Raw genomic sequence first — 20,978 nt, 5'->3', positions numbered from 1 at the left:
TCTTAAGTAGTTCTTGATCCAGTCACCTTTTCTAATGCGCATATAAAGCTGGTCAATACCTGTGAATTTCTGTCCCGACGTGTCACCCCGATGGCACTCATTGACGTCTCTCGAAATTGGCGTATCATGTTTGATTCTTATCGTGCCGATCAGTTCGAGCGCACGTCGTCTGCGCTGTCGTCTGGTCTTGCTGACGTATTTTTTGGAGTAAACACATTTGGCCAAATGACACCTGTTTTACAGTTACACTGTCGAATGCCAAAGGTACATGTATTGTCCCAATTATGGAATTCTTTCATTAATTCACAAGCTGTGCAGATTTGGCATCTAAAAGAGCCTTTGTGTTTTGGAAGAATCCAAGCTGATAATACCCAATGCTACATCCAATGTGACAGACAATACATAGTTAAATACTCCAATGTTAGTATTCTCACGAGTAAGGGTCATTTAGTTAAACCCTTTGGCCAAAGCATTATAAGCCTGCAGCCACGTCACGGCCAGTCTGCAGACTTAAAACCCTTCGGCCAAAGCGTTATAACTAAATGACCCTTACTCATGAGAATACTAACATTTAAATATTTAACGATGTATTTTGTCACATTGGATGTAGCATTGGGTTTCTTTGTCTCTTGTTGTATACATTTGGCCACGCTCCGTAGCTCTCCTTTTGATACAAAAAATAATATATATATATATATAAATGAGATATTACCAGATGAGGTCCAGTAACAAAGAGACAGCACACCAGGGGTATATTCAAAGTAGTATGTATTGTAGAAACATACAGGCACCTCAGCCAACGTTTCGGTCTGCAGAGAGACACCTTCCTCAGGGCAAAGGACCTCCATCTGGTAATATCTCATTTATTTGATTTTCTATGGGACTAGCATCTGGATACCTTGTGAAATGTGAGTGCTGGTTGCTGCAATTATATATATATATATATATTTATATTAACAGGGTACCCCCTGGCTACTATTCTACCCAATGGGCTGGCAGGAGACCCTGGTATTCACAGGCTTGCCAGTAGTTGGTATGGGGTTTCCCCCCTCACCTTTGGTACTGCACTTGAGTGACGGCAGGGGGTGGTACATCCTGTTGTAGCTGGGACAACGTGATGCCCGCCTTCTGGCTGTACTTAAGGGCAGGACCGCCCTAAAGTTAGTACGTTATTCCTCCCCTCCAAGGAAGGCAGGTCACAAGACTGGGAGCCCGAGATTGGGGCCTTCCCATGTGCTCTTCCCTATGAGGGAGGAGCGAGTGTGGATCAATACCTCTGCTTCCGCTAGGGAAGTGAGGAAGAGCTTCCCCGAGATTAGGAAGTATAGAAGCAAACAACCCATTCAGAGATAACCTTTTTGTCTATATTTCCCAGTTCTGAGGCAGCCATCACTCCTCACTGTCATGTTGTCACAATGTATCTATTTCCATTGGCTTCTCAGCCTACCCCCCCCCCCCCCTCCCAGTAAGCTGGGCTGCCCCTTCCTCCCCCTGCTAGTTAGCACAGCCTGACTATTTCCTGCTTGTCCAGGCTGGCATGCTCTTTTTCAGCCAGCAGCCATCTTGAGCAGTCACCTCACTTATCTCCTCTAGTAAAGTAATTGTAATTTACCTATCCCTGATACCAAAGCTATTCCCCTATACCTTGCATTGCCTCATTTGCCACTCTAGTTCCCCTTTCCCCTCCATTGCCACAATGTTTCCCTCAGTATCTTTTCCCCTTTTTATTTGTATTGTTGTGTCCAATAAACACTTCAGCAATTAAGAAGCTTCCCCTGGCTTAGTATATGGGATTGAAGTTACATAGTTACATAGTAGATGAGGTTGAAAAAAGACGTACGTCCATCAAGTTCAACCTATGCTAAATTTAGACAACAGATACTTTATTCTATATCTATACTTACTTATTGATCCAGAGGAAGGCAAACAAAAAACCCCATTAAGGGGAAAAATTAATTCCTTCCTGACTCCAAGAATTGGCAGTCGGATTAATCCCTGGATCAACATCCTTCCCATGTATACTTATTTGGTATATCCCTGTATACCTTTCCCATCTAAAAAGATGTCCAACCTATTTTTAAGTGAGCTGCCTGACTCTACTCACTTGCCACAGTGAGCCTGGGACAGAACACTTTTCATACACCAAATTCCCATTATAATTTGTTTTGCGGAGGGGGAGCTTCCAGGTTTGTCTCGGGTACTCCTGTGTCACACAGGGGCCTGGTTGAAAAAAACCCAGATTCACTTAGTTTTCATTTATTGACATGACGGGGTCAGGCGTCCAACTGAAATAAAGGGTTAACCATACCTATTTCAAAAGATTCAAATAATTCAAATATATCTGTAATAATGATCTAAAAGTCAACATGAAATATAGACCTTTGTGTGGGAAATACAGGTGCAATCCGACCCAAATTCACATCGTATGAGAGCCAGGCTCCAACTTAACACTCCTGAACTAGTCTACTGATTTATAAACATTGGTTTCAAGGGTTGGCCGCTGTATCAGGGGGACTGCGGTTGCCATTCTCTCTCCCAGAATCCTTTGCAGTTTCATCTTCACTGTTTACTGCAGAGATCTCAACAGCCAAGGAGACTTTTCAGAGAGCGGCGCCATGTGGGTGTTTGACTTCTCAGTGCAAAGTGAGGGCAGTGACAGCCATCATCGGACTGGCACACAAGCTTCACCTGATCCTCTCCGCCATGTTGTCTTCTCCCAGGCAGGGAGATTTCCAGACTTGGAAAAGATCCAGGGAAGAACTTTCAACCGGTAAAAAAAAAAAAAACCCCACAAAAAAAACAGGATTGGACCATGAGGCCCCAGACTGCAGGAGTGGTCAGCATTGCCGTGTAGGGCAATGGCAGGGGTGTAATGACCGGGTTTTGCAGAAGAAAGTAAATGGGAAAATGGCCGTGAAATCCATCCATCCCAATCCCATCTTTCCCATCCTTCCCTCCCTCCCAGCACGGACGCATTAGTGACTTCCATTTACACAGCTGTAAAGTCACAGAGAGGCTGCAGGGTGTTGAGATTCCCCGCTAATGCCTCTGCTTTCTCCTGGGGCCGCAAAAACCTCTAGTGAGCCAAGGGTTGGAGGCGGGCGGTCTGGGGGCATAAAGGACATTTTATCGTACGAGTTATGACCCCAGTGCGCAGATTTGGGAATCTCTGTACGCCGCAGTCTCTCTGGTACTTCTCAGCGACGACAGCACACGCGAAGTCTCAACAACGCACAGGATATTGGAGAGAAACAGCCGGAGAAAACCCTTGGGTGCTGAAAAGGTTACAATGACAGATTTCAGGGGTCACTTCGGCAAAGGTGAAAGGTCAGGACAACCTCTTTCCATCCCTGGGTGGTTCTAGGAGATGCCCCATTTGTGAGTATTCGGGCGGGGGGGGGGGGGGGAAGTTACACCAGAGGTCTTAGGAGTTTGGACTGCTTCGATGCTCCGAGGCGGGGGATAAGCAGGGGGCGTAGGTAATAAATAGGGTATGCGGAGTCTGCAGACTGGGGGTGGAGTCTGCAGTGGGGGGCTGTCTATTAGTCTAATGCCCCCTCTTGTATATTATACACACTGCTCCTGTGCTCCCCTCAAACCCGCGGGGAGTATTTAGGGTTCCTGGGGGTCTCGGTGAAGGACTTCAGCTCGTAGGGGATCCCCGTGTCCACCTCGATGGATTTGCGGGAGAAGAGCAGCCGAATGTCGTTGTGGAGGTAAATCTTCCCGGACTTTGACCTTTGAAACCTGAGGGAGAGGAGCGAGAGGTGAGAGCGCTATAAAGAGCGGTCGCGGTGTGAGCGGGGGTCACAGAGTGCCACTTCCGGCGGTCCCCCCAGCCTGTGCCTCACCTCAGGTGCATAAGGTAGCACAGGATCCTCTTGGCAATGGTGACTTGGGGCCCCGTGCTGCTCTGTGCCTGCTCTCCCTCCTCCTCCTGCTGCTGCTGCTGCTCCTCCGGCACGGGCGTCAGGAAGATGCGGTGACGCAGGAAGGTCACGTGGTTCGGGGGCATGTCCTTAAAGTCATAGGTGACGAGGAACATCTTCACCACGGTCTTGTTAGGGTTAAATAAGGTCTGGGGACGAGAGGTCAGGAGGAGGAGGGGAGAGAGAGGTTAGGAGGAGGAGGGAGAGGCAGAAGCACACACTGACACACAGGCACAGAGACAGAAATAGAGACACACACACACACACACACACACACACACACACACACACACACACACACACACACTTCTGAACCCACAGGGTTATATGCAGGATATAAGTATAGCCAGATAGCTAAACTCATCCCTCTTTGAAAGCACCACAAGTCCTTTAGTATATTCTTAACTTTATTGAGTAAGTCACAGCAAAATAAAGGCTGCTTGTAGGTGTTATGAGTGGTGAGAGAGGGCTTCTCTGTGAAGGTGCTTCTGTATTAAGGGAAGGTCAAAAACGGATGGCTTGCAAAGGGGTAGGTGAGATAGGTGTACTCACTCAGCCTGCATGGGTGGAAAGGAAGTATGTGATTCCTGTCACACAGGAAACGTGACTGGACTGTGCCAACTGTGAACACAGACAGGGGAGTTGGGACAAACCATCTCAGCTAGGAGGACTAAAGAAGTTGTCAGGGCAACCAACTATTGGCAGTCTGGAGGAGGAAATGTAACAGTTTCCACATGCACTGGGAGTTACAGATACAGGGAAAGCTAACAACCAAAATAGATGAGGCTGGCAGTCAGAGCAGCAAATGGAAACAGAAAAAGAACAGTCCTGTTCCAGGACATACATACATACATATGTAGCCAGGTCTCCTCTGGCTGTCAGCACCCCCCTCCCCTCGAGCGCGACCGCGGGTACCGCCGAGTCCCAAGGCGGCCCCGCAAGCCAATCGCGCAGGTGAGGGCGGTCAGGTCCCGGCTCGGGGGTTGCCGGGGACGCGTGCGGCCGGTTGCCAAGGCCGCATGCGCGTCACAGGGCTCCCGGCGCTCCCGGAGCCGGGCGGCGAGGGCGCCGCCATTTTGCAATAGCTCGCACATGCGCAGTGATAGTCAGGCGCCGGGGAGACTCCAAACAGATCGCGCATGCGCAGAGAGTCGCGCGAGTGTAGGGAAAACAGTGAGGCAGCCCCAGATAGCCTGCGCATGGGAAGGCTACCAGGGAAGGCTCTGAGCAGGGACTACGAGTCCCATGAGCCTCTGCACGCACCACGTGATGCCAGGGAGCCAATAGGGCTGAGGATGACTTGGCAGAGGAGAAGAGATACATTGTTTGGGCTGCAGCTATGCAGTTAGTTGGAGTCCGGGAGCTGTGAGGGAAGCAAGGGTGCGGGGAGTGAGTGCAGCTCCTACATCCACATAAGTACCCACACCCCAGGTAGGCCCCAACTCCCCATTAAGTTAGTGGGTCTGGAGAGGGGCTATAGCGGTTCTAGTCACCTTGAGGTAGCGCTAGGGGTAGGATGCCTGAAGGGATATTCTGTTAACGAGGTCAGGAATTCTGGAGAGGATCTGCACTACGCTAGCCAACAGTAGGTAGACGCCCAAGATAGGCACCTTGTTGCTCAGCACTTTGACTGCGAGCATCCAGTGGGTCTCAGCTTGTTGCTGCAGGCACTGGGAAGAGTTAAGGGGGTGGGGCAGGTTATTAACCCCTGTAGGCCCCTAGGAGTTTCCCCCAAAGCCATTACAGGTTGCTGTGCTGTAGGGACGGCCTATAGTATAGCGCGTGTCACTTAGTGCTGTAGGGACAGGCCCTATGTTAGGGATCCTGTCACAGTAGGGTAGATTAGATAGGGACTCAGCGGACGCTGCGGTTCCTGCTAAGAGGTTCGGATCCAAGTGGGGGTCCTCAGAGACTGTTCCCAGGTTGGGATCGTCCCTGGCGGTCCGCGTGCAAGGAGACCGGTTGGGGATCAGATGACGCCATCCTACGACTGATCCTTTGTGAAGTCCTTGCAGGTCCGAGTGCAGGAGCACTCGGCAGGTACTCTATACGTGCACCAACAAAGATCATAACATTCTGTTAACACATAGTGGCAGCGCTGACCACGGGACAAAGGGGGTTGGGCTGTGGGCACCGTGTGGGGATGTTATATGGTGGGGATGTTATGAGTACAATTGTGATGTATTGTTATCGTTTATTCATTCAGTAAATCTGTTATCCATAATACTGGTGTATCTGGTTTCTGAGTGGGTTCCTATGTTAGGGTCATTCTACATTTCCATAGAATCCTACATAGGTGGAGGCGCTTAAACAAGAAACGTTCCAGAGGATTCACCCCAGGCTCTCACTAGCGGAGGCTCAGACCTCCTGTGAGCCTGCAGGTATACGCACCACACCGGTAACACCGTATGTTCTACGCACCCACACTATATATGCGATTGGGTGGGGTGGAATACCCGTTACACACACATACAGAGACACACACATACAGAGACACACACATACATATATATATATATATATATATATACATACATATATATAGTAACTGTAAATATTACTGTATGTTCATTTGCATGTCTTAGGCAGGTCTGCAACCCTATCTTTCCCCATTATCACCCAGCACACAGCGCTTCCACTGCAGCAAGGGATTCTGGGAAATGACATGCAAATGAGCACACAGTGCCACCTTTTGTCTCAAGCTCATATTACACAAGCCAATCCTCAAGCCATTGCATGCTGTTTTAAACACAGCTTTTAAACAGAGGCTGGGATGAGATGCAAAGCCAGTAAACCCACTCACAGACATGTTTCAACCTTGATGGGTATCATCAGTGTGAGGTTGGTTGTAATGGCTAAGCTGGTTTGAGACTAGACTAGGTATTCACCACAATTATTAAGGTTATGGTGAGTAAAAAAAGTGACAAAAACCCTCCACAGTAAAGCATAAAGCAGCTGTAAATATTACTGTATGTTCATTTGCATGTCTTAGACAGGTCTGCAACCCTATCTTTCCCCATTATCACCCAGCACACAGCGCTGTGTGCTCATTTGCATGTCATTTCCCAGAATCCCTTGCTGCAGTGGAAGCGCTGTGTGCTGGGTGATAATGGGGAAAGATAGGGTTGCAGACCAGAGGAAGGGGGATGTGAGGAGGAGGGGGGCTGTGAGGAGGAGGAGGGGGGCTGTGAGGAGGAGGAGGGGGGCTGTGAGGAGGAGGAGGGGGGCTGTGAGGAGGAGGGGGGGCTCTGAGGAGGAGGAGGGGGGGCTGTGAGGAGGAGGAGGGCTGTGAGGAGGAGGAGGGGCTGTGAGGAGGAGGAGGGGCTGTGAGGAGGAGGGGGGGCTGTGAGGAGGAGCGGGGCTGTGAGGAGGAGGAGGGGGGCTGTGAGGAGGAGGGGGGCTGTGAGGAGGAGGAGGGCTGTGAGGAGGGAAGAGGGGGGCTGTGAGGAGGAGGGGGGCTGTGAGGAGGAGGGGGGCTGCGAGGAGGAGCAGGGGGGCTGTGAGGAGGAGGAGGGGGGCTGTGAGGAGGAGGGGGGCTGTGAGGAGGGGGGGGCTGTGAGGAGGGGGGGGGGCTGTGAGGAGGAGGAGGGCTGTGAGGAGGGGGGCTGTGAGGAGGAGGGGGGCTGTGAGGAGGAGGAGGGGGCTGTGAGGAGGAGGGGCTGTGAGGAGGAGGAGGAGGGGGGCTGTGAGGAGGAGGAGGGCTGTGAGGAGGAGGGGGGGCTGTGAGGAGATGGGGGGGCTGTGAGGAGGAGGGGGGGGCTGTGAGGAGGAGGGGGGGGCTGTGAGGAGGAGGAGGGGGGGCTGTGAGGAGGAGGGGGGATGTGAGGAGGAGGGGGGATGTGAGGAGGAGGAGGGGGGCTGTGAGGAGGAGGGGGGCTGTGAGGAGGAGTGGGGCTGTGAGGAGGAGGAGTGGGGCTGTGAGGAGGAGGGGGGCTGTGGGGAGGAGGGGGGGCTGTGAGGAGGAGGGGGTCTGTGAGGAGGAGGGCTGTGAGGAGGAGGAGGGCTGTGAGGAGGAGGGGGGGCTGTGAGGAGGAGGGGGGCTGTGAGGAGGAGGGGGGCTGTGAGGAGGAGGGGGGCTGTGAGGAGGAGGGGGGCTGTGAGGAGGAGGGGGGCTGTGAGGAGGAGGGGGGCTGTGAGGAGGGGGGCTGTGAGGAGGAGGGGGGCTGTGAGGAGGAGGAGGGGGCTGTGAGGATGAGGGGGGATGTGAGGAGGAGGGGGGCTGTGAGGAGGAAGGGGGGCTGTGAGGAGGAGGGGGGCTGTGAGGAGGAGGAGGAGGGCTGTGAGGAGGGGGGGGCTGTGAGGAGGAGCGGGGGCTGTGAGGAGGAGGGGGGCTGTGAGGAGGAAGGGGGGCTGTGAGGAGGAGGGGGGGCTGTGAGGAGGAAGGGGGGCTGTGAGGAGGAGGGGGGGCTGTGAGGAGGAGGAGAAGGGCTGTGAGGAGGGGGGGGATGTGAGGAGGAGGAGGGGGGATGTGAGGAGGAGGAGGGGGGATGTGAGGAGGATGAGGGGGGCTGTGAGGAGGAGGGGGGGCTGTGAGAAGGAGGGGGGGCTGTGAGGAGGAGGGGCTGGGTGGAGGAGGGGATGTGAGGGGGGGGATGTGAGGAGGAGGGGGATGTGAGGAAGAGGAGGGGGTATGTGAGGGGGAGGAAGGGGTATGTGAGGGGGTATGTAGGGGGAGGAGGGGGCATGTGAGGAGGAGGAGGGGGGCTGAGGGAGGAGGGGGCTGAGGGAGGAGGGGGGCTGAGCGAGGAGGGGGGCTGAGGGAGGCAAGAAACAGATGGGGAGAAAGAATAGGGGGAGAGGGGAGGGGAGAGGGGAGAGGAACGGTGTGTTTATTATGAAACACATAGGAAATGTCTGGATGTAAATGTGATTTGCTGCTGGATTTTGGCGGCCTGAAGTTAAAGTGGAAACACAAACGCCATTTGTGAAGCACAACGCGCACGGTTTGCGCACATCTTAAAGTAACATTTCCCCGCACAGCTCCAGGCGGAGTATCGGGCGAACGCATGGAACCCCCTCTGGCAGTGAAGGGGTTAACCTTTTATCCCCCCAAGGAGCTTACAATCTATTTGCGGAAAGTGCAGGTAAAAAACGCCACACACAAATGGCAATGTGTCTTAAACTGGCTTAACCCACAACAAAGACCAGAGCCTTAAAGGAGCAGTTCCCCCTACTCTATTTTTAGCCCCCGTATTATTATTATGACAGGGTGAGAATTAGGGGTCCTTCCCCCCTCCCCGAGTCAGACCCCCACTATTTCCACCTCCGGGTACCCCTCGGTTCCCGGGTAACTTATCCGTGAAGTTTAAATCTCACTCAGGGGTAACAAAATGGCTGCAAAATCGTAGGCCAATAGGAAGCTGCCACATCATCGGCTGTGGCTTCTCATTGGACGGCCATTTAAATCCCCTTTAAAAACCAGGAAGTAATCCTGGTAACTTCGCTGGTGTGTATCCGGGGAACCGGACGACGGGGGGTCCCCAGAGCTGGGAAGGGCGTGGTTCAGGTCTGGAAGACCCCCGGTACCCACACTACCCCCGGGAGTTCCCGTCAGGACCTACCACTTGTATGGTGCCCGTGCTGGGAACGCTGTACCCCTTCTTCCCCGCACCTTCCAGATCGATCACTCCCTGCGGGGAGAAAAGACACAGGATAAACACGGGAAACCCCACCGGCATCACGCGACGGGGGCTGGGCTTCCAGGAAAGAGAAAGCACTTAGCCATGTAACACGGCTCTTACAACCGTATTACCCAGTGTATGCCACACACACGCCGATATGGTGCAGACCAGGGGGCGCAGAATTGTACTGGCCATAGTCATTGGTCACAAGAGCTTGCAATCTGATGGTCAGTGCCCGAGGAATGGGGAGGGGAAAATCACCGGGAGCTGGCACGTTAACACCGAGCACACTAAGAAGCGATAGCCGCAGCGCGCGGCGTCCGAACGCCGCGGTGATCTCCCAGTTACCGGGATTTACAGCCGCGTTACGGGGGGTTTCTGAGAGGTTTCCCAGCGACTGAGGGGCGGCAATCAGCCCTGCAACTAAAGGAGAGGGATAGCAACGTAGGACGCGGGGCGATGGGAGGCGGGGCGGGGTGATGGGAGGCGGGGCGATGGGAGGCGGGGCGATGGGAGGCGGGGGAGGCGCGATGGGAGGCGGGGCGATGGGAGGCGGGGCGATGGGAGGCGCGATGGGAGGCGGGGCGATGGGAGGCGGGGGAGGCGGGGCGATGGGAGGCGGGGCGATGGGAGGCGGGGGAGGCGGGGCGATGGGAGGCGGGGCGATGGGAGGCGGGGCGATGGGAGGCGGGGGAGGCGGGGCGATGGGAGGCGGGGCGATGTGAGGCGGGGCGATGGGAGGCGGGGGAGGCGGGGCGATGGGAGGCGGGGCGATGTGAGGCGGGGCGATGTGAGGCGGGGCGATGTGAGGCGGGGCGATGGGAGGCGGGGCGATGGGAGGCGGGGCGATGGGAGGCGGGGCGATGTGAGGCGGGGCGATGGGAGGCGGGCGGGGCGATGGGAGGCGGGGCGATGGGAGGCGGGGGAGGCGCGATGGGAGGCGGGGCGATGGGAGGCGTGGCGATGGGAGGCGAGGCGATGTGAGGCGGGGCGATGGGAGGCGGGGCGATGGGAGGCGGGGCGATGGGAGGCGGGGTGGGGCGATGGGAGGCGGGGCGATGGGAGGCGGGGCGATGGGAGGCGGAGGAGGCGCGATGGGAGGCGGGGCGATGGGAGGTGGGGCGATGGGAGGCGGGGCGATGGGAGGCGGAGGAGGCGCGATGGGAGGCGGGGCGATGGGAGGCGGGGTGGGGCGATGTGAGGCGACGCGATGGGAGGCGGGGCGATGTGAGGCGGGGCGATGTGAGGCGGAGGAGGCGCGATGTGAGGCGGGGCGATGGGAGGCGGGGCGATGGGAGGCGGAGGAGGCGCGATGGGAGGCGGGGCGATGTGAGGCGGGGCGATGGGAGGCGGGGTGGGGCGATGTGAGGCGACGCGATGGGAGGCGGGGCGATGGGAGGCGGGGCGATGTGAGGCGGGGCGATGAGAGGCGGGGCGATGGGAGGCGGGGCGATAGGAGGCGGGGGAGGCGGGGCGATGGGAGGCGGGGCGATGGGAGGCGGGGCGATGGGAGACGGGGCGGGGCGATGGGAGGCGGGGCGGGGCGATGGGAGGCGGGGCGGGGCGATGGGAGGCGGAGCGATGGGAGGCGGGGAGGCGCGATGGGAGGCAGAGCGGGGCGATGGGAGGCGGGGCGATGGGAGGCGGGGTGGGGCGATGGGAGGCGGGGCGGGATGATGGGAGGCGGGGCAATGGTAGGCGGGGCGGGACGATGGGAGGCGGCGCGATGGGAGGCGGGGTGATGGGAGGCGGGGCAATGGGAGGCGGGGCGGGACGATGGGAGGCGGGGCGGGACGATGGGAGGCGGGGCGATGGGAGGCGGCGCGATGGGAGGCGGGCGGGGCGATGGGAGGCGGGGCGATGGGAGGCGGGGGAGGCGCGATGGGAGGCGGGGCGATGGGAGGCGTGGCGATGGGAGGCGGGGCGATGGGAGGCGCGATGGGAGGCGGGGCGATGGGAGGCGGGGCGATGGGAGGCGGGGCGATGGGAGGCGGGGCGATGGAAGGCGGGGCGGTGGGAGGCAGGGCGATGAGAGGCGGGGTGGGGCGATGGAAGGCGGGGCGATGGGAGGCAGGGCGATGAGAGGCGGGGTGGGGCGATGGGAGGCGGGGTGGGGCGATGGGAGGCGGGGCGGGATGATGGGAGGCGGGGCAATGGGAGGCGGGGCAATGGGAGGCGGGGCGATGGGAGGCGGGGCGATGGGAGGCGGGGCGATGGGAGGCGGGGCGATTGGAGGCGGGGCGATGGGAGGCGGGGCGATGGGAGGCGCAATGGGAGGCGGGGCGATGGGAGGCGGGGGAGGCACGATGGGAGGCGGGTCGGGGCGATGGGAGGCGGGTCGGGGCGATGGGAGGCGGGGCGGGGCGATGGGAGGTGGGGCGATGGGAGGTGGGGCGATGGGAGGCGGGGAGGCACGATGGGAGGCGGGGCTATTGGAGGCGGGGAAGGCGGGGCGATGGGAGGCGGGGCGGGACGATGGGAGGCGGGGCGATGGGAGGCGGGGCGATGGGAGGCGGGGCGATGGGAGGCGGGGCGATGGGAGGCGGGGCGGGACGATGGGAGGCGGGGCGATGGGAGGCGGCGCGATGGGAGGCGGGGTGGGCGATGGGAGGCGGGGCGATGGGAGGCGGGGCGATGGGAGGCGGGGCGATGGGAGGCGGGGCGATGGGAGGCGGGGCGATGGGAGGCGGGGGAGGCGCGATGGGAGGCGGGGCGGGGCGATGGAAGGCGGGGCGATGGAAGGCGGGGCGATGGGAGGCGGGGCGATGGGAGGCGGGGCGGGGCGATGGAAGGCGGGGCGATGGGAGGCAGGGCGATGAGAGGCGGGGTGGGGCGATGGGAGGCGGGGTGGGGCGATGGGAGGCGGGGCGGGATGATGGGAGGCGGGGCAATGGGAGGCGGGGCGATGGGAGGCGGGGCGATGGGAGGCGGGGCGGGGCGATGTGAGGCGGGGCGGCGCGATGGGAGGCGGGGCGATGGGAGGCGGGGCGATGGGAGGCGAGGCGGCGCGATGGGAGGCGGGGCGGCGCGATGGGAGGCGGCGCGATGGGAGGCGGGCGGCGCGATGGGAGGCCGGGCGATGGGAGGCCGGGCGATGGGAGGCCGGGCGATGGGAGGCCGGGCGATGGGAGGCGGGGCGATGGGAGGCGGGGCGATGGGAGGCGGGGCGGCGCGATGGGACGCCTCCACACGCACATACATGAACACGCGTCTTACCAGGAAGGGCGAGGGGACGCTGTGCTCGGAGATGTGGAAGTAAGTGACCTCGACAGGGAGAGTGACGTGCTGGGGGCAGTATGAGCCGCTGGCGCCGATCTCTGCCGTGAAACCGTCAATCTGACCGGACGGAGCAAACCGCCCCCGCAGTATGGATTCCTGAGAGAGAGTATATACCATTACTACCTATATACAGACTGCCCCCGCAGTATGGACTCCTGAGAGAGAGTATATACCATTACTACCCATATACAGACTGCCCCCGCAGTATGGACTCCTGAGAGAGAGTATATACCATTACTACCTATATACAGACTGCCCCCGCAGTATGGACTCCTGAGAGAGAATATATACCATTACTACCTATATACAGACTGCCCCCCGCTGTATGGACTCCTGAGAGAGAGTATATACCATTACTATCTATATACAGACTAACCCCGCAGTATGGACTCCTGAGAGAGAGTATATACCATTGCTACCTATATACAGACTGCCCCCCGCAGTATGGGATCCTGAGAGAGAGTATATACCATTACTATCTATATACAGACTGCCCCACGCAGTATGGACTCCTGAGAGAGAATATATACCATTACTACCTATATACAGACTGCCCCCGCAGTATGGACTCCTGAGAGAGAGTACATACCATTACTACCTATATACAGACTGCCCCCCCCCGCAGTATGGACTCCTGAGAGAGAATATATACCATTACTACCTATATACAGACTGCCCCCGCAGTATGGACTCCTGAGAGAGAGTATATACCATTACTATCTATATACAGACTGCCCCCGCAGTATGGACTCCTGAGAGAGAGTACATACCATTACTACCTATATACAGACTGCCCCCCCGCAGTATGAGATCCTGAGAGAGAGTATATACCATTACTACCTATATACAGACTGCCCCCCGCAGTATGGACTCCTGAGAGAGAGTATATACCATTACTATCTATATACAGACTAACCCCGCAGTATGGACTCCTGAGAGAGAGTATATTCCATTACTACCTATATACAGACTGCCCCCCGCAGTATGGGATCCTGAGAGAGAGTATATACCATTACTATCTATATACAGACTGCCCCCCGCAGTATGGACTCCTGAGAGAGAGTATATACCATTACTATCTATATACAGACTGCCCCCCGCAGTATGGGATCCTGAGAGAGAGTATATACCATTACTACCCATATACAGACTGTCCCCCCGCAGTATGGACTCCTGAGAGAGAGTATATACCATTACTACCCATATAAAGACTGCCCCCGCAATATGGACTCCTGAGAGAGAGTATATACCATTACTACATATATACAGATTGCCCCCCGCAGTATGGACTCCTGAGAGAGAGTATATACCATTACTATCTATATACAGACTGACCCCGCAGTATGGACTCCTGAGAGAGAGTATATACCATTACTATCTATATACAGACTGCCCCCCGCAGTATGGTATCCTGAGAGAGAGTATATACCATTACTACCCATATACAGACTGCCCCCGCAGTATGGACTCCTGAGAGAGAGTATATACCATTACTACCCATATACAGACTGCCCCCGCAGTATGGACTCCTGAGAGAGAGTATATACCATTACTATCTATATACAGACTGCCCCCGCAGTATGGACTCCTGAGAGAGAGTACATACCATTACTACCTATATACACACTGCCCCCCGCAGTATGGGATCCTGAGAGAGAGTATATACCATTACTACCTATATACAGACTGCCCCCCGCAGTATGGAATCCTGAGAGAGAGTATATACCATTACTACCCATATACAGACTGCCCCCGTAGTATGGACTCCTGAGAGAGAGTATATACCATTACTACCCATATACAGACTGCCCCCGCAGTATGGACTCCTGAGAGAGAGTATATACCATTACTATCTATACTGTATACAGACTGCCCCCGCAGTATGGACTCCTGAGAGAGAGTACATACCATTACTACCTATATACACACTGCCCCCCGCAGTATGGGATCCTGAGAGAGAGTATATACCATTACTACCTATATACAGATTGCCCCCCGCAGTATGGACTCCTGAGAGAGAGTATATACCATTACTATCTATATACAGATTGACCCTGCAGTATGGACTCCTGAGAGAGAGTATATACCATTACTATCTATATACAGACTGCCCCCGCAGTATGGGATCCTGAGAGAGAATATATACCATTACTACCTATATACAGACTGCCCCCGCAGTATGGACTCCTGAGAGAGAGTATATACCATTACTACCCATATACAGACTGCCCCCGCAGTATGGACTCCTGAGAGAGAGTATATACCATTACTATCTATATACAGACTGCCCCCCGCAGTATGGGATCCTGAGAGAGAGTATATACCATTACTACCTATATACAGACTGTCCCCGCAGTATGGACTCCTGAGAGAGAGTATATACCATTACTACCCATATACAGACTGCCCCTGCAGTATGGGATCCTGAGAGAGAATATATACCATTACTATCTATATACAGACTGTCCCCCGCAGTATGGGATCCTGAGAGAGAATATATACCATTACTATCTATATACAGACTGTCCCCCGCAGTATGGGATCCTGAGAGAGAATATATACCATAACTACCCATATACAGACTGCCCCCGCAGTATGGACTCCTGAGAGAGAGTATATACCATTACTATCCATATACAGACTGTCCCCCGCAGTATGGGATCCTGAGAGAGAATATATACCATTACTACCTATATACAGACTGCCCCCGCAGTATGGACTCCTGAGAGAGAGTATATACCATTACTATCTATATACAGACTGCCCCCGCAGTATGGGATCCTGAGAGTATATACCATTACTACCTATATACAGACTGCCCCCGCAGTATGGGACCCTGAGAGAGAGTATATACCATTACTATCTATATACAGACTGCCCCCCCGCAGTATGGGATCCTGAGAGAGAGTATATACCATTACTATCTATATACAGACTGCCCCCGCAGTATGGGACCCTGAGAGAGAGTATATACCATAACTACCTATATACAGACTGCTCTCGCAGTATGGACTCCAGAGAGAGAGTATATACCATTACTACCCATATACAGACTACCCCCGCAGTATAGACTCCTGAGAGAGAGTATATACCATTACTATCCATATACAGACTGTCCCCCGCAGTATGGGATCCTGAGAGAGAATATATACCATTACTACCTATATACAGACTGTCCCCCGCAGTATGGGACCCTGAGAGAGAGTATATACCATTACTACCCATATACAGACTGTCCCCGCAGTATGGGATCCTGAGAGAGAGTATATACCATTACTATCTATATACAGACTGCCCCCCCCCCCCGCAGTATGGGATCCTGAGAGAGAATATATACCATTACTACCTATATACAGACTGCCCCCCGCAGAATGGGATCCTGAGAGAGAGTATATACCACTACTATCTATATACAGACTCCCCCCCCCCGCAGTATGGGATCCTGAGAGAGAATATATACCATTACTATCTATATACAGACTGCCCCCGCAGTATGGGACCCTGAGAGAGAGTATATACCATTACTACCTATATACAGACTGCCCCCGCAGTATGGACTCCTGAGAGAGAATATATACCATTACTATCTATATACAGACTGCCCCCACAGTATGGACTCCTGAGAGAGAATATATACCATTACTATCTATATACAGACTGCCCCCGCAGTATGGACTCCTGAGAGAGAATATATACCATTACTACCTATATACAGACTGCCCCCGCAGTATGGACTCCTGAGAGAGAGTATATACCATTACTACCCATATACAGACTGCCCCCGCAGTATGGACTCCTGAGAGAGAGTATACAGTATACAATTACTACCCATATACAGACTGTCCCCCGCAGTATGGGATCCCTGAGAGAGAGTATATACCATTATTACCCATATACAGACTGCCCCCGCAGTATGGGATCCTGAGAGAGAGTATATACCATTACTATCTATATACAGACTGCCCCCCGCAGTATGGACTCCTGAGAGAGAGTATATACCATTACTACCTATATACAGACTGCCCCCCGCAGCATGGGATCCCTGAGAGAGAGTATATACCATTACTACCTATATACAGACTGCCCCCGCAGTATGGGACTCCTGAGAGAGTATATACCATTACTATCTATATACAGACTGCCCCCCGCAGTATGGACTCCTGAGAGAGAATATATACCATTACTACCTATATACAGACTGCCCCCGCAGTATGGGATCCTGAGAGAGAGTATATACCATTACTACCTATATACAGACTGCCCCCCGCAGCATGGGATCCCTGAGAGAGAATATATACCATTACTACCTATATACAGACTGCACCCCGCAGTATGGGACCCTGAGAGAGAATATATACCATTACTATCTATATACAGACTGTCCATCCGCAGTATGGGACCCTGAGAGTATATACCATTACTACCTATATACAGACTGCCCCCCCCCCCCCGCAGTATGGACTCCTGAGAGAGAGTATATACCATTACTATCTATATACAGACTGCCCCCGCAGTATGGGATCCTGAGAGAGAATATATACCATTACTACCTATATACAGACTGCCCCCACAGTATGACCTCCTGAGAGAGAATATATACCATTACTATCTATATACAGACTGCCCCCGCAGTATGGACTCCTGAGAGAGAATATATACCATTACTACCTATATACAGACTGCCCCCGCAGTATGGACTCCTGAGAGAGAGTATATACCATTACTACCCATATACAGACTGCCCCCGCAGTATGGACTCCTGAGAGAGAGTATACAGTATACAATTACTACCCATATACAGACTGTCCCCCGCAGTATGGGATCCCTGAGAGAGAGTATATACCATTACTACCCATATACAGACTGCCCCCGCAGTATGGGATCCTGAGAGAGAGTATATACCATTACTATCTATATACAGACTGCCCCCCGCAGTATGGACTCCTGAGAGAGAGTATATACGATTACTACCTATATACAGACTGCCCCCCGCAGCATGGGATCCCTGAGAGAGAGTATATACCATTACTACCTATATACAGACTGCCCCCGCAGTATGGGACTCCTGAGAGAGTATATACCATTACTATCTATATACAGACTGCCCCCCGCAGTATGGACTCCTGAGAGAGAATATATACCATTACTACCTATATACAGACTGCCCCCGCAGTATGGGATCCTGAGAGAGAGTATATACCATTACTACCTATATACAGACTGCCCCCCGCAGCATGGGATCCCTGAGAGAGAATATATACCATTACTACCTATATACAGACTGCCCCCCGCAGTATGGGACCCTGAGAGAGAATATATACCATTACTATCTATATACAGACTGTCCATCCGCAGTATGGGACCCTGAGAGTATATACCATTACTACCTATATACAGACTGCCCCCCCCCGCAGTATGGACTCCTGAGAGAGAGTATATACCATTACTATCTATATACAGACTGCCCCCGCAGTATGGGATCCTGAGAGAGAATATATACCATTACTACCTATATACAGACTGCCCTCGCAATATGGACTCCTGAGAGAGAATATATACCATTACTATCTATATACAGACTGTCCACCCGCAGTATGGGATCCTGAGAGAGAATATATACCATTACTACCTATATACAGACTGCCCCCCGCAGCATGGGATCCCTGAGAGAGAATATATACCATTACTACCTATATACAGACTGCCCCCCCGCAGTATGGGATCCTGAGAGAGAGTATATACCATTACTATCTATATACAGACTGCCCCCCCGCAGTATGGGATCCTGAGAGAGAATATATACCATTACTACCTATATACAGACTGCCCCCCGCAGTATGGGATCCTGAGAGAGAGTATATACCATTACTATCTATATACAGACTGCCCCCCCCCGCAGTATGGGATCCTGAGAGAGAATATATACCATTACTATCTATATACAGACTGCCCCCGCAGTATGGGATCCTGAGAGAGAATATATACCATTACTATCTATATACAGACTGTCCCCCGCAGTATGGACTCCTGAGAGAGTATATACCATTACTACCTATATACAGACTGCCCCCGCAGTATGGACTCCTGAGAGAGAGTATATACCATTACTACCTATATACAGACTGCCCCCCGCAGTATGGGATCCTGAGAGAGAGTATATACCATTACTACCCATATACAGACTGTCCCCCGCAGTATGGGATCCCTGAGAGAGAGTATATACAATTACTACCCATATACAGACTGCCCCCGCAGTATGGGATCCTGAGAGAGAGTATATACAATTACTATCTATATACAGACTGCCCCCCGCAGTATGGACTCCTGAGAGAGAGTATATACCATTTCTACCTATATACAGACTGCCCCCGCAGTATGGGACTCCTGAGAGAGTATATACCATTACTACCTATATACAGACTGCCCCCGCAGTATGGACTCCTGAGAGAGAATATATACCATTACTATCTATATACAGACTGCCCCCGCAGTATGGGATCCTGAGAGAGAATATATACCATTACTATCTATATACAGACTGCCCCCGCAGTATGGACTCCTGAGAGAGAGTATATACCATTACTACCCATATACAGACTGTCCCCGCAGTATGGACTCCTGAGAGAGAATATATACCATTACTATCTATATACAGACTGCCCCCGCAGTATGGGATCCTGAGAGAGAATATATACCATTTCTACCTATATACAGACTGCCCCCGCAGTATGGGACTCCTGAGAGAGTATATACCATTACTACCTATATACAGACTGCCCCCGCAGTATGGACTCCTGAGAGAGAGTATATACCATTACTACCTATATACAGACTGCCCCCGCAGTATGGACTCCTGAGAGAGAATATATACCATTACTACCTATACAGACTGCCCCCGCAGTATGGACTCCTGAGAGAGAGTATATACCATTACTACCCATATACAGACTGTCCCCCGCAGTATGGGATCCCTGAGAGAGAGTATATACCATTACTACCCATATACAGACTGCCCCCGCAGTATGGGATCCTGAGAGAGAGTATATACCATTACTATCTATATACAGACTGCCCCCCGCAGTATGGACTCCTGAGAGAGAGTATATACCATTACTACCTATATACAGACTGCCCCCCGCAGTATGGGATCCAGAGAGAGAGTATATACCATTACTTTCTATATACAGACTGCCCCCCGCAGTATGGACTCCTGAGAGAGAGTATATACCATTACTATCTATATACAGACTGCCCCCGCAGTATGGACTCCTGAGAGAGAGTATATACCATTTCTACCTATATACAGACTGCCCCCACAGTATGGGACTCCTGAGAGAGTATATACCATTACTACCTATATACAGACTGCCCCCGCAGTATGGACTCCTGAGAGAGAATATATACCATTACTATCTATATACAGACTGCCCCCGCAGTATGGGATCCTGAGAGAGAATATATACCATTACTATCTATATACAGACTGTCCCCCGCAGTATGGACTCCTGAGAGAGTATATACCATTACTACCTATATACAGACTGCCACCGCAGTATGGACTCCTGAGAGAGAATATATACCATTACTACCTATATACAGACTGCCCCCGCAGTATGGACTCCTGAGAGAGAGTATATACCATTACTACCTATATACAGACTGCCCCCGCAGTATGGACTCCTGAGAGAGAATATATACCATTACTACCTATACAGACTGCCCCCGCAGTATGGACTCCTGAGAGAGAGTATATACCATTACTACCCATATACAGACTGCCCCCGCAGTATGGGATCCTGAGAGAGAGTATATACCATTACTATCTATATACAGATTGCCCCCCGCAGTATGGACTCCTGAGAGAGTATATACCATTACTACCTATATACAGACTGCCCCCCGCAGTATGGACTCCTGAGAGAGAGTATATACCATTACTACCTATATACAGACTGCCCCCCGCAGTATGGGATCCAGAGAGAGAGTATATACCATTACTTTCTATATACAGACTGCCCCCCGCAGTATGGACTCCTGAGAGAGAGTATATACCATTACTATCTATATACAGACTGCCCCCGCAGTATGGGATCCTGAGAGGGAATATATACCATTACTACCTATATACAGACTGCCCCCGCAGTATGGA

The 20,978-nt window shown here is 53.4% G+C and overlaps 1 protein-coding gene across 1 annotated transcript in view; it reads right to left on the bottom strand.

The window, feature by feature from the left end:
• Positions 1 to 2,240: 2,240 nt before the first annotated feature.
• Positions 2,241 to 20,978, bottom strand: part of ATOSB (atos homolog B) — a gene marked incomplete at its 5' end in the record, with an annotated part of 31,079 nt that continues 12,341 nt past the window's right edge. Inside the window, 4 exons of the mRNA XM_075582025.1 lie at positions 2,241 to 3,747; positions 3,852 to 4,078; positions 9,491 to 9,559; positions 12,767 to 12,925. Coding sequence (XP_075438140.1) covers positions 3,594 to 3,747; positions 3,852 to 4,078; positions 9,491 to 9,559; positions 12,767 to 12,925 — 609 coding nt within the window. The remainder of the gene's footprint in view (positions 3,748 to 3,851; positions 4,079 to 9,490; positions 9,560 to 12,766; positions 12,926 to 20,978) is intronic.

This window comes from Ascaphus truei, unplaced genomic scaffold (genome assembly GCF_040206685.1).
Source record: "Ascaphus truei isolate aAscTru1 unplaced genomic scaffold, aAscTru1.hap1 HAP1_SCAFFOLD_1802, whole genome shotgun sequence".
Classification (NCBI taxonomy): domain Eukaryota; kingdom Metazoa; phylum Chordata; class Amphibia; order Anura; family Ascaphidae; genus Ascaphus; species Ascaphus truei.
This window is presented reverse-complemented; position numbering and strand designations above follow the sequence as displayed.